The 14,468-nt window shown below is 40.1% G+C and overlaps 1 protein-coding gene across 1 annotated transcript in view; it reads right to left on the reverse strand.

Moving 5' to 3' along the window:
• Nucleotides 1-14,468, reverse strand: part of SRD5A2 (steroid 5 alpha-reductase 2) — a 74,649-nt gene that overhangs the window by 13,419 nt on the left and 46,762 nt on the right. The window contains exons 2-3 of the mRNA XM_072634115.1: nt 9,169-9,332; nt 5,388-5,489 (exon numbers count right to left, since the gene is read on the reverse strand). Of these exons, the coding sequence (XP_072490216.1) occupies nt 5,388-5,489; nt 9,169-9,332 (266 nt within the window). The remainder of the gene's footprint in view (nt 1-5,387; nt 5,490-9,168; nt 9,333-14,468) is intronic.

Below are 14,468 nucleotides of genomic sequence, written 5' to 3' on the forward strand. Positions count from 1 at the left end.
AGTTCTTATACATGTTTGTATTGATACAGCCTCCAATTTTATTATGGCCTCTATACAGCCTAAGGAAACAGCCCGTGCAGTGATCGACCATCTCTATGGTTGCTTTGCCATGGTTGGGGTGCCTCGAGCCATAAAGACAGACAATGGGCCAGCTTATATTTCCTCTGCCTTTGCCGCCTTTTGTAGAGAATTTTCTATTATTCATATTACTGGCATCCCATATAATCCCACAGGTCAGGCCATTGTTGAGCGTGCTAACCGCACTATAAAAACTCTTCTTTTAAAACAAAAAGGGGGAGTGAGGGCAGCGGGGCGCCTCTCCCGAGGTGATCTGGCACAAGCCGTCTTCACTCACAATTTTTTGCAAATCCGAGACGATGGCACATGCCCCGCACAAAGATTTTATCTCCACGAGATGGGAGGCAGAAGGGAAAGGCCGTTAAAGGCCCCTACTGCCTGCCTCACCGGAGCTCGAATCCGGTGGAGGGACCAAGAAGGCAAATGGCATGGCCCTGGAGTAGTTATAGCGAGAGGTCAGGGGTATCTTTGTGTCCAACCAGATGGAGCCGACCCAGGGACGGAGATCTGGATCCCCACACGATGGGCAGTTGAGCTGCGAGAAGCCGAAAGCAAGGAGGAGACGAGGGCGGAGAGGAAGGCACCGTCCAAAGCGGGTGTGCAAACAGCGTGAGATAACCATGCTCACACTTCTGATGGCCTTACAACAGTTCCTTCCTGGGTCCGAGGCTGTCCAGTCCAAATGGTACAACGCCACCCCCGCAGAGCAGTGAGCCGCGGATCAAAGGGGCAACACCTACTGGGCATTAGCACAGGGACTCCCCGCCTTATGAAGAGTTTCAGATTCAACAACTAATAGAGGAAGGACAATTATTAGCTTCCACTCTTCAATCTTTCATGAAATCAGAGGTAGCGGCGTGGCACCATCAGGACCACATAGACCATCTCCTCCAAAGCCAAATCACCACCCTGCAAGACACGGTAATTTGGCTAGGAGACCAAATGGCGTTACATCAACGCTATGAGATGTTACAATGCCATTATAAATATCGCCCGCTTTGCGTGCTTAACCTCCCAATTGATTCCTCAACCTTCCCCAATCAATGGCCAGCGGTCCGCAAAGCCCTCCAGGGGGCTATGCTGGCTTACAACGCCACAGATGACATCCATCAGTTGGACTTGCTTATTGATCAGCTGAATAACCTTTCCAGAACGTTTGAGGAAAAGCGTGAACAAGAAGAGCATTCCATCTTCGATTGGTTACAACGAATCCTGGACTTGCATTGGCTGCCAGGGGTGCTCTCTTCCGTTGCAATTCTTGTCCTTATGTGTCTCGTCCTGCCGTGCCTCCTGAAGTGCCTCCTGCAATTATTGACACGGGCACTGGAGAGTCTTAAAGGCGATGTCTTATCTCTGAGACACCGCGAGGGCAGGTCCCCATGGGGGGAATCGCCCAACCTACCCGTGTAAAACAAAAAGGGGGAGATGTTGGGGGACAGCTCTGGACCGGGGTCCCCCGTGAGGACCGTGAGATGCCTGAGGGTCCGAACCTGCCCCCTTGTGGGGTACTGGGATGGCCCTGGTAACAGGCTGGCTCCACCCACGGGGAGGCACTTGGGAGGAGCTCGCCCGCCCATGGGAGGTACGGGGGAGGAGACAGGGGATAATAAAAGGGGATGACCACGAGAGCTGGGGAAGAGGAAACGCAATAAAGCTTGCTGACTGCAACTCCTTTCGGGTGCTCTGCCTGTTTATTGCCCTCCCCCAACCGGGAGAGGGACCGGAGACGTCCGAAGACCGGGGATAGGTAAGTAGAAGGCGAAGGCCCGGAAGTCGCCCCGGGCAGCTACTATTATCGTTATTCAGAGAAAAATGGGAATACTTGTATGAACCAAGAGAACAATTAACACAATGACAACCATAAAATAAAATAAAACAATGAAAAGCAGAACTCTGGTCAGTGGGAAAGTCCATCTTAACTGCAGGTTCTTGATAGTGAAAACATATTTCCCTCCTCTCCTCAGAAGTCAAGGACTGCAGGTATAGAACAAGGCATACACTGTGGGATGTGATCAATGTTTTGGTTTAGTTTGCTTGAACACTTTGCTACATGGAAAGGTTCTAAGGAAATGTGGTTATTATTGGGAAGTGGCAATAGTGTTTTTTAAAGAGCACAAATAAAACGTACACCTATACATATGTTTATCTATATAAATAAAAGTATATATGATATTCAAACATGTATGCATACAAATGTGCATGTGTTTTAATCTGAAAATACAGATGATTCTACATAAAGATCGAGATAGCGATAACTAGGTATAGGTATAGATATAGACTGGAAAAGAAAGAATCAGTGTTAACCTACTACCCTCGGAAATTTTGCATGATGGCCTGGCATTATGAGAACTTGTCTACCTTTTTTGTGGAGTTTATTTCACCCTGTTTTAATTTCCCTCTCTGCCATTAATTTTCTTCAGGATTGTGATGGAGATGTCTCTTTGGGAGTCTGATCTATAAATATACTAATGCTAAGCTGCAGAAGAGTTTGCATAGTATTTCACAGTATATTAAATACTTTCCTCACAATGCAGAGAAGTACAGAAATATAAGCATTATTATTCCCATTTTACAGGAAACTGAGCTTCAGTCTGCTGTGATAACTTGACGAAGGTCATAGAGCTGGTCCAAGCCTGAGGGCTGTCTTGGACCCAAGTTTTCTGAATCTAAGACCATTCTGTGACTGCACCACTGTACGTGAAATTATGTCAGGCCTCCTCTCCCCTACCTACCTCTACCCTGCAGACTCAAAAACTGCAAAGGAGTCCATTACAAATTAGCAACCCAGCTAGTCATATAGTTTTAAAAATACATGACACTCAAGTTATGATAATAAATTTTAACATGAAAAGATAAAACACCATTATGTGCTGTTTTAACATTTACAATACTCTACTGGAAGAAAATTTGATCTATATAAGCTTAATGTGAAAAAGATGAGTTTACCTTCCCTCTACAGGAATTATACTTCTGTTGATTTTGAGTGTTTGGTTTTCTCTTGGAAGAAGACTGACTATCTTCCTGTTATCAGTATATAATGTGGAACCATGCTTGAGTATCAGCTGTGACTAAAAATCAACAAACAATTTAAACTTAATCAAAGTGGCCTACACACAGGTTCTCTGCCAGACCCAAGACTTGGAAAGTTGCACCCCAAACAAGGTCTTTCTTTCTGGAATCATGAGAAAGGACATGTTTGTGTTCAAATGTTCTTCCAACAATAATCACAGTCATTTGGAATCTGGCCGTTTATATATTTTCTGGGGTTTTTTCTTGTTTTTAATTTACTGGGCCAATGTCTAAGAAACATGTTTATCCTTCAGTCATTCAGAAACACAAAGACGGCTGAAGTGGATGTGACTGAAAGACAAAGTTGGAAAAATGCACCTTTTCTCAAATTTCATATCCAACCAGTTACCAGGTTCTATTGATTCCATCTCTGCAATGTTTTACACATTTCTCTCCTCCTGGAGTCAGAGGGCTTGTGTTCAAATTCTACCTTTGATGCTTGTACTGTGTACAGTAATACTATTCAGTCTTGTCTGACTCTTCTGAATCCCATTTGGGGTTTTCTTGGCAAATCTACTGCAGAGGTTTGCCATTTCTTTCTTCAGCTCATTTTACAGATGAGGAAACCAAAGAAAACAGGGTTAAGTGACTTGTGCAGGGTCACACAGCTAGTGCCTGAGGCCAAATTTGGACTCAAGCATATGTGTCTTCTGGATTCCAAGCCCAGTGCTACCTCTCCTATGCTTACTTAACATCTACCATATGCCAAGAACTGTGTTTTGGGTGCTCAGGACCAAATACAATGAATGAAACAACTTGTAAAAGTCTGCTACAAAAAAAAACAAAAAAACAAAGACTGCTACCAGGTGTTCTTGCTTCCCCTCCATTTTGTCTCTAACTCATCTTTCAAATAGTTCTCAGACGAATTGTCTTTACGTAGAGAGATTCCATCATGTCATTCATCTGTTCAGTAAAGTTCCTTTGCCTGACTCATGATCCTACACAATCTGACCCTGACTTACCTGTGTAGACTAATATTCTTGCCAGCATAAGCTCTGTGCTCTAGCCAAATTGGACCTGGATATTGTCCATCAAATATGTACATCTCATATTCTTCTCTATTTTCACTCAGGTTATTCCCTATACATGAAATGTTCTCCTTCCCAGACTCTGATAATGACCTTCCCCTGAAGACATCATAAAATACTTTATTTTGCAACTCTCTGGTGAACTAATAATGCAATGTTATACTGATTCAAAATATCAAAATTCAAAATATTGTAATAGCCATATGAGATGTGATAGAAAGAGAACTGGGCTTGGAATGAGGAAGTCCTAGATTTGAATCCTCTCTGTGAGATATACTGGTGTTCACCCATGGGAAAGGCAAATAACCCTTTAGTTCAGCAAGAAAGCCAGTAAGACTAAGAGTAGCAAATGAGCTGCCAATCTACACTAGACTTCCATACAAAGAATTCCCCAGCTGACAAAAGCATAAGTCAGGACCGATAAACAAATACATACAGACACACACACACACACACACATATACATGTATATGGATATATATAATATATTGTCTATGTATACCTTTGTTCGTATATACACATAAACGTGTGTGTATATCTGTATATGTATATACGCATGTGTTTATCTGTGTGTATGTATGCTTAGCAGTAGGATCTCTGTGTCAAAGGACAAGGATATTTTAGCCACTTTTTTAGCACAATTCCAAATTGCCTTCTAGAATCATTAGACTGATTCCCAATTCCACTAATATTATATTAGTGTGCCTATCTTTCTACAACTCTTCCAATAATTGACTATTCTCATCTTTTGCTACTTTTACCAATGCTCTGGGAGTGAGGTAAAGCCTCAGGGTTGTTCTGGTTTGAATCTATCATGATTAATGATTTGGAACAACCTTTCATACAGTTGTTAGTTGTCTGTCATTTTTATTTTGATGATCATTTGTTTAAATCTTTTGGCCATTTATAAATTAGGGAATGACTCTGGGTCTTGGATGTTTCTGCTTATTCCCTATATATCTTGAATATTAGACCCTTATCACAGATATTTGAAAGTAAAATAGTTTTCCCAGCAAAATTTTGTAGTATTTCGATGGAAAAGGCTATGTCTTCTTTATTTCTAACTGTTCCAACACCAAGCACAATGTTTTGCACATGGTAGAAACTTAATAGATGTTTGTTGAATGATTGGCCAATAAAGAGTTAACTAATTAATATGAGTCTCTCAAAAACCTTAGGAATGAGAACAGGGAATAAATAATCATTTTTTACCTTGTGGAATCTTGTAGGAGATCTCTCCAGGCTTTCTAAGCTGGCGCAATAAATAGTCACTATGAATGTTGATGGCCATTCCCAAGAAAAATAAAAGGATACCTAGAGAAAGAAAACAAATAATAGATAGAAAATTGGAGCTTTTCTGATCTTCAAACTTATGTACAATAGTTAAATATTTGCAGAAAAACATCTAGATCCCACTTAACCTCCATGATCGGAGTCAACCGCACAGCATGGCAAATCAGTGCTATTGTCCCAGGTCCTATATTTTGAGATGTCCTGTATTGCTATAATGGCCAAATAAAACGAGTGATTCAAGAAAGCAACAACTAACTAATCAGTGCCTTTAAAAGCCCTGGGGCTCATTTATGTATGATCATTTATGACCTGCTTTAAAGTTGGTAAAACACCTTCCACACATTATCTCATTTGAGCTTTCTGATCAACCTTTGGAAACAAGTGCTGTATGTATAATTAATTCCAGTCTATAGATGAGGACAGATTGAGACCGTAAGTGACTTGTTCAAGATTACAGAGCAAGTAAAAAGTCTGAGGTTGAATTCAAACCCAGATCTTCCTGAATAAAAGATAGGCACTTCTGTTCTTCAATATTTTACACTTGAAGATATTAATTATGAAAGCTCGTATGTCCAAAGAGACTTATTATGTGTGGCAATTTTTCAGAACAAAAGAGAATTCAGTCTCAATATTTTCTCTGACTCCCCTTTCATCCCTGGGGAATTCAATGTCAAGAAGAAATGTGATATAGTGAGCAGAAAGTCAGCCTTGGAGCCAGGAAGACCTGAATTCAAATACTGCCTCACACCTACTGGTAAGTAGTCCTTACTTAGCAAGTCACTTAACTTTTTAGTGTTTGTTCTATGTGGCTTTCTAAGATTAAAAACTACAAAGAAAATGGTGACTTCTTTTGGTGAAGGAATTTTCTGCATTGCGAGTTCCTTAGCACAATGAAACCATGGCTCTGAATCAAAAAACAAAACAAACCCATATCACAAAATCCCCTAAATGAGCATCAGCTATTTCAAAGAAAGTTAAACATATTTGGGGGGGAAAGTTAGTTTTAGAAATGCCCAAGTAGGATTGAGCCTCCTTAAGTCGACACTGAAAACCACAAACACCTTCAACTTCACTTCTCCCAGTAACCTTTACTCTGCTGACATGAGGAAAAGCTGCATCAGGCTGTAAGAAAAGACATTAAAAAAACCCTAAATATACATACGCCCTCAACACTAGTACTCTGTTGCATGTCAGCAAATAGAAAGATGGGAAGAGATTTGGGAAGGGAAGAAAAATCTGCATTTCTTTGCCACAAGTAACATCAGAAGACCTGGTTCAAATCCTTGTGTGACCTTGGGCAAGTTACTTGGCCACTCTGGGCCTCTATTTCCTCATCTGTAAAATTATGAGGATGAATTAGATGAACTTTAAGGTTCCTTCAATCTCTAAATATATAATTCCCTGATCCTAAGTTATACAGGCCTAGGAATCAGGTCACCATTGTAACCTCAGGCCAGTCATCTATAACTATGAAATGAAGGGCTTGGACAAAATTCTCTCAAAAGTCATTTACAGCCCTAAATTACAATGCTGTTATTCTGGTTCTAAGCCATTTCCTTGCCTTAGGTCAAATCCCTCTCAACCAATGCTTCTATCCAACCTCTACTGTCTATGAGACAGTAACAGCCTGTGCCCTCCCTCAGCACACTCACTCAGCCTGTAAAACTTTGGCAGAAACTAAAGTATGCCATGGGCATGCCTGGTATCATGAACCTGATGCCTACAAATCCTTGGTCCAACAAGTCTGAAATGATGCTTGAGTTTAACCAAACTTTAATACAACTCCCAATATGAGCAGATTTCTTAGAGGTTCATGTGGTGTGCTAGGTCTTACAGGTATGTCTGTAATTATTGTCACATAATTAAATAGACCTGTTATCTCATCAATGTGTGTTCTCCATCCAGTGATACAAATGCCAGCTCATTCATACCTGCCCATCCTGTGTGACAAGTGTCTATGCCCACCTCTAGTTTTGTCATGGGCATAGGGGAGAGTCACTCCTTTCTCACTTTCTCCTGATATCATGAGAATACCAGTGGAGCACATAGCCTATAAGTAGGTTATGTCTCACTTTTGCCTCATGACCAGCCTATCTTCTTTTTTTCTCATCTGAAACCAAGCCAATGAATTATATCACTTATTGCCAACACTGTGATTTGAAAGTCAATGGGCAAACTTATAGAATGCATCCATAAGTATATATATGTGGTATATATGTATTCTCTAGCTTGTATGCATATGTGTATATTGGCAGATGGGTTCTATAAGTTGTCTATTCAACTGCAAATCATAATTCAGGCAATAAGTGTTCCTTATCTACTTAGTTTATGTATATTGTGGATGTGTGGATACATAGAAAGAAAGAGGAAAAAAGGAAGAAAAGAATGGAAAAAAGAAGGAAGGAAAGAAAGAAGAAAGGAAGGAGACAAGGGAGAAAAAAGAAGGGAGAGAGGGAAGAAAAAGAAAGAAGGAGGGAGGGAAGGAGAGAGAGAAAGAGGAAAAGAAGGAAGGAAGAAAAAAGACAGAAAGAAAGAGAGGAAGGAAGAAAGAGAGAGAGAGAACATGGACAATAAGTCCAGTTCTTATGAACATGCAAAGAGTGTACTTGATGTAATTCTCTATGTAGAAGAACCTGGAGCATCTACTTCTGTATACACATGATGACATGTATAGTATATTGGCAAGACTTTGGAATATGTGTAGGTATTTTGTAACTGGTTCCAATCTGCTTACTAAGTGGTGAAGAGAGGTCTTTTTCATTGGCTGCTTAGAGGGAACTAGTGGTTCAAAAGCCACTAGGCAATCATGTCACAGAGAGCAAGGCCAGAGTACTTGTCTTGTATACGTTATATGTATGTATGTATATGTGTATATATACATATACGCACACATATATAATTTGTGTATGTATGTATGCAAAATATATTCACACATATATATACACATTTACCTGTATGCATATATGTATATGCACATATATACATATGTATATTTATTTATATGTGTATATTGCATTGCATAACATGTACAAAGATAATATATTTAGAGCTATATCCTTACATATCTATAGTTTTAAAGCTATATCTATAGAGACGTGATTAGTGAAATGTATAGAGACAGAGATAGTAATATCTCAAGAAATAATAGTATCTTTACAGATACTGATATTTATAATATATAGATTTATAATATGAATGTCTATCTCTAGAGGTATTGATATCTATAACAGATATAGATAACTATCATTGTGCCTATACTATTTCTATATAATAAATCCATAATATAGAGATAGCTATCTATATAATATAAATGTAGATATCTATTATATATATAGGTACCTCCACATCTGAGGCTATTACATATCTAGATAGATATTTTGGACAGACATCACAAATGAGCCATAGCTTGGACCCATAATTGAACAGAAAGAGAAGGAAAGCAGCTAGATTGATTTTGTGAAATGGCAAAATTCTTTTCCCAACCTTCAGTTTCTCCCACAACAAAGGCCCATCTTTTTAACAGCCCAATTCTTCTGGAGTTGTATGACTGCAAGTCATGGATCACTATAGTCTTAGAAGAATTAAAAAGCAGGGGAACCCATAAGACAGTGGATTATTGGTGCATGGTGTCCATGAGCAGAAAGAAACATGTGACAAACAATGAATTACAAAGGGCAACTGGAGTAAAGTTGGTAATTACCTGAAGTAAATCGGACATCAGTGAACCATTCATCAGGGTATTCAGCACAATAAATTAAATAGTATCCTTGAAGGAAGCCATTCAGGGTACAGAAGGTAAGGGCATGAAAAAGTACATTGAGTGGAAAGGGCCTTCCTCTGGTGAGGAGGGCATAAATGAATGTCCTAGGGAAAATTTGAAAAGAAAAGCAAAGACAAGTTGTAAAAACAACACCAAAAAAAAAAAAAGTCAAAGCAATCAGATAAAGTTTCAAATGTCACTTTCTGATGGAACCTTCCCTGATGCAGAAGTAATCTCTCCATCAAACCAGAGAGTAGGTGAGGTTTACTAGCCCTGATTTGTTGTTGTTTTGGTCATTTTGGTCATTTCCAATTCTTCAAGACCCATCTGTGATTTTCTTGGCAAAGATATTGGAGTAGTTTGCCATTCCCTTCTCCAGCTCATATTACAGATGAGGAAACTGAGGCAAACAGAGTTAAGTGATTTGCCTGGGGCCATACAGCTAGTATCTAAGGCTGGATTTGAACTCAGATCTTCCTGACTCGAGGCCAGGCCCTCTATCCACTGCACCACTTAGCTGACCCTTTCAAGACCTAAAGTGCTATACAAATGTTAGCTATCATTATCTGCTCTATATATTACATCATAATTTATAATATAAAGATCTATGTATCTCCTAGATTATAAACTACTTGAGAGAGATACTGTTTTATTTATCTTGGTATCTTCTCTAGAGACTTACACAGTGTATTACACATAATATGTGCTTTTAAATATTTGTAGGATATAACTCAATTATACCACTTTCCCCCTTATAAAGAGTCTTTCCTAGACAGGCACACTAGTACCCTGCAGGTGGAGCTGTAAAATTCCAATCCTCCTAGAAAAAAAAGAAAAATTGTGATTATTCTAAAAAGGTGATTACAACATCCATAACCTTCGATCAAGAGATTCCATGGCGAGGCATAAACACCAAAGAGATCAAAGGTTAAAAGAAAGATCCTTTGCCTACCAAAGTATCTGTAATAGCACTGCTTCTAATAATAAAGAGCTAGAAATAAAACAGGTACCCACTGATTGAGGGAATGGCTAACCAAAGGATAGTATATGAACGTAATAGAATATTATTACTGTACTATAAGAAACAATGAATATAAATGAATATAGAAGTCTGGAAATTCTTGCATGAACCAATACAAAAGGAAGCAAACAGAACCAGAAAAATACTCTACATGGCTACAACAATTCAAATGGAACTAACAAAAATACAAAAGTGAAAACCCAAGCATTATGATGACCAAACTTAGCTGCAGAGAAGAGATATGAGAATATTCCTTCCCTTCTTTGCAAAAAGAGAGACTATGGATGTGGAACTCAGCACAGACTGATTGATGCACTAGTTAGTTTTGGATGTGGAACACAGCACAGACTGATTGATGCAGCGATTAGTTTTGCTAAACATTTTTAATAATCTTTCTTTTTGTTCTTTGTTATAAGAGATGGTTCCTTGGATAGAAAAGGAGAAAAAGAGGGGTATATTCAGAAATGAAAGTAGTGCAAATAAAGATTAAAAAATGATCAAGATAGACAAAAATAACTAACATATCCTACAAAATGTAGAAAATAACAGTAACTCACAAATGTGTGCCTTTTTAGATCTCATGCAATTTCAGATTTTCCTATTTATATGGTGTTCTACAAATCTTACAAAATACTTTCCTGATACAAAATGTATGATGAAAAAATATAATTTTCTGAAATTATTTCAATTGCAAATATAGACTCAGGAATAAGTAGAGAAAGTCTTTGAAGGCCAGTGGATGAAAGCCAGACAGGAAACCTGTTCTAATTGGCTGACAGACTGGCTCACATCCTCTGGGTCCTATATAAAAGAATAAAGTTGGCTGCAATCAGTTGGCTAGCAAGTAGTTCAAAACAAGCAGGAGAATAATGTTTCAGGACACTCCTGAGGATGCCTTGGCGTCCTTGAGAACTGCCTTGGGAAAAAGAAAAGAGGTCTAGGCTCTAGCTTCACCATGGATATCCTCCTACTACCGTGGCTTTGGCCAGAGGAAGACCTTGCAAGCTTGGAAGGGTTTGAAGGGTGTTGAAATTCCCATTTTCTCATAAAAGTTACTTTAAGCTTTTCTGACTAAACTGATAACCCACCAATAATCTTTTGGGGAAGCATACTTGTAGGGGCTGATGGCATTAGAAAGTTTTCTCCAACTTCTCAGGGGTACCCCTAGAATCTTAATGGGGAGAAATTGCCCTACTCTGAGACTACTCTGGAGAATGGAAGATAAGAAACAGATCCTCAGAGCTTCTATGGATTACACCAAGACAAACAAGGGTTTAACCCACACCAATTCTTGTGCCAGGCAATGTCTGATTCTACCCCAACCCTTGCCCAAGGCAATAGAAGTTTTCAGCAATGGAACTTTTTAAGCAAGTGGCTATGGCAGCAGGAGGAAAGAATCGGGGAGAATAGGAACAAGTGAATAGGGAAGTAAAACCATGTGTAAATTTCACCATCATTTCTTTATGATAGAAGTTCAAGGATGACGCCATTGTCATTGTCCATCTCTTTAAAGGTAAAGGAAATAGATTGTCCTCTGACAATCATGGGGGAGGGAAGGGAGGGGATCTCTCTCTTAGTCATTGCTGGAAAGATTCTTGCCAGAGTCCTCCTTAATAGGCAGATCCCTCACCTGGAAGATGGTCAACTGCCTGAGAGCCAGTGTAGTTTCAGAAAGGGTGGAAGAACAGTCGATATGGTTATTGCTACCCAACAACTCCAGGAAAAATGCCGGGAGCACAACAGAGGTATGTACACAACATTTGTAGATCTGACCAAGACCTTTGATACTGTTAGTCATGAGGGTTCATGGAAAATTATGTCAAAATTTGTCCAGAGAAGTTCATCAGCATTGTACATCAATTTCATGATGGCATGCTTGCCTGAGTTCTAGATAATGGACATCTTGAAAGGGCTACAGGCCAACACCAAAGTGGAGGGAGTGTTGGTGCATGATTTTCTCTTTGTAGATGATTGCACACTCAATGCAGCCTTTGAAGCTGAAATGCAACAAAGTGTGGATCAATTCTCTGCTGTATGGGCTAATTTTGGCCTAACAATTAATACCAAAAAAGCACAAGTGCTCCATCAGCCACCACTACACCATCCATACATGGAACCATCAGTTACAGACAATGGAGAAGTTTTGAACGGTATGGATAAGTTCACTTACCTTGGTAGTGTACTCTTCAGGGAAGTACACGTTGACAATGAGGTTGACACATGCATTGCCAGAGCTAGCTTAGTGTTTGGTAGGCTCCAAAGGAAAGTATGGGAGAGAAGAAGTATTAGACTGACTACCAGACTAAATGTTTACAGAGGCTTTGTGCTGACCTCATTGTTGTATGCCTTTGAAACCTGGACAATATACCAGTGCCATGCCAGGAAACTGAATCACTTCCATTTGAATTTTCTTAGGAAGAGTCTGAAAATCACCTGGCAAAAAAAGGTACCAGACACTGAAGTCCTTAGTTGAACTAAATTGCCAAGCATTCAAACTCTGCTTCAGACAGTACAGGGGCCACATTGTTTGAATGCAAAATGTACACTAGAAAAAAAGACTGTTTTATGGAAAACTCACACAAGGCAAGCATCCACATGGTGGTCAGAAGAAATGATACAAGGACACTCTCAAGGTCTCTCTTATGAACTTTGGAATTGTGTAACATGGGAAATACTGGCACAGAACCACTCAGCATGGCGTGCTATAAGGCCAAGCAAAGTATGATTTTTTGCTGTTTTTGTTTTACTAAAAGTGCATCTGAATAATGTGATTAAAAAGGACCTTTTCCACCCATTGTCAGGCTTGAGAAGATTTGTAGGAAGGTCCACACCTTTTGTTAATAAGGCACTGATTCTCCAGGGTAGTGATACCCTCTGGCTCTAAAACGTGTATAAAGACTCTGAGGTATGGTTTTATTCTGGAGTTTACTGATTAGAAGTGTTTGTTTGGCCAGATGAAGACTCTGGGAAGCTGCTAAGGATGTACCCAGCTTTGAAAACCCAGATGTCAGTGCTTCCCTCTCTGATCAAAAAACCTGTGATAGCAGCCTCTGCTGTGTATGTTGGGGTGCTAACTGATACATTATGGTGACAAGGATGGGATCTGCATAAATTAAAAGGACAGCATGAGGACTGGGATAATTGTCTGTTGTTTCCCAGTTGTGGCTATGATTCTGTGGAGCCCCAGGAAGTGAGGAGTGGCCAGAGCCAGGACTCAAGTGGATTAGCTCAGCTCCAGACTGTGCTAGAGGAGTGAAGGCCCTGAAAGTGCCTTGTATTCAGAAATCAAACTAGAGCATGAAAATTTGGAATGGAGTCCTGGAACCCAAGCGGAAAACTGTCTTTGTACTGACCCAGCAGTAGTAGAAAACAGCCTGTGCACTGACCTTGGTGAGATGAAAGGAACAGGAATGGAAAACTACATACTGAACCACCAAGCAAAAGTGGAGAATGGCCTGTGTGCTGACTTTGGTGAGGTGAGAGGAATGGAAGAAGACAGCTGCCAGCACTCAGACCCAGGTGGAAGCTGGGAGTGGCTGACTCCTGCTGGAGAAGGAGGAACCCAGGAGCTCAGAGTTCAGCCTTAGGACAAGATTGGGACTCAGTGCAAGGCACTGAGTGTGTTTTTTGCAGCATTCTCCTGGGACAGGTTGAGACCCAAGGGGTAGAGTTGCCTATGATGAGGGGGAGGGGAACTGCCCTGAACCCCCAAAGAACTCCACCCTGATGACTTTGCTGTCTAGCCACCTCTCAGGACTTGGAAGCAGGGCTCATTAGAGCCTACACCTGAAAGTGCAGGGTGGGGAGGACATGCCTCCAAGAGAATTTTGCTTAGACATTTCAGTTTGGGATTGAGGAAGGAGGAGCCAGCTGTTCTCTCCTCAAAGAATGATGTATGTTATGCATATATCTTTGTGTTTGTTTAAAGTCATTTGGCCACCCTGATAATAAGTTGCTATGTTATGTATTCTGCAAATGGGAATTATGTTGTATTTACTTAAGAAATGTTAATGCCTATTTGTTCCAGGATCCATGACCATTTAGATTGTAAGGCCAAGCATCCCTGGAAGGGTGGAATGTAAGGGTAAGCAAAGTAGGATCTTTGCTGTTTTTGTTTTACTGCAAGTGCCTCTGAATAATGTAATTAAAGAGGATCTTTCCCACCCATTGTCCAACCTGGGAAGATTCATAGGATGATCTACACCTTTTGTTAATGAGG

This window comes from Notamacropus eugenii, chromosome 1 (assembly GCF_028372415.1).
Source record: "Notamacropus eugenii isolate mMacEug1 chromosome 1, mMacEug1.pri_v2, whole genome shotgun sequence".
NCBI lineage: Eukaryota > Metazoa > Chordata > Mammalia > Diprotodontia > Macropodidae > Notamacropus > Notamacropus eugenii.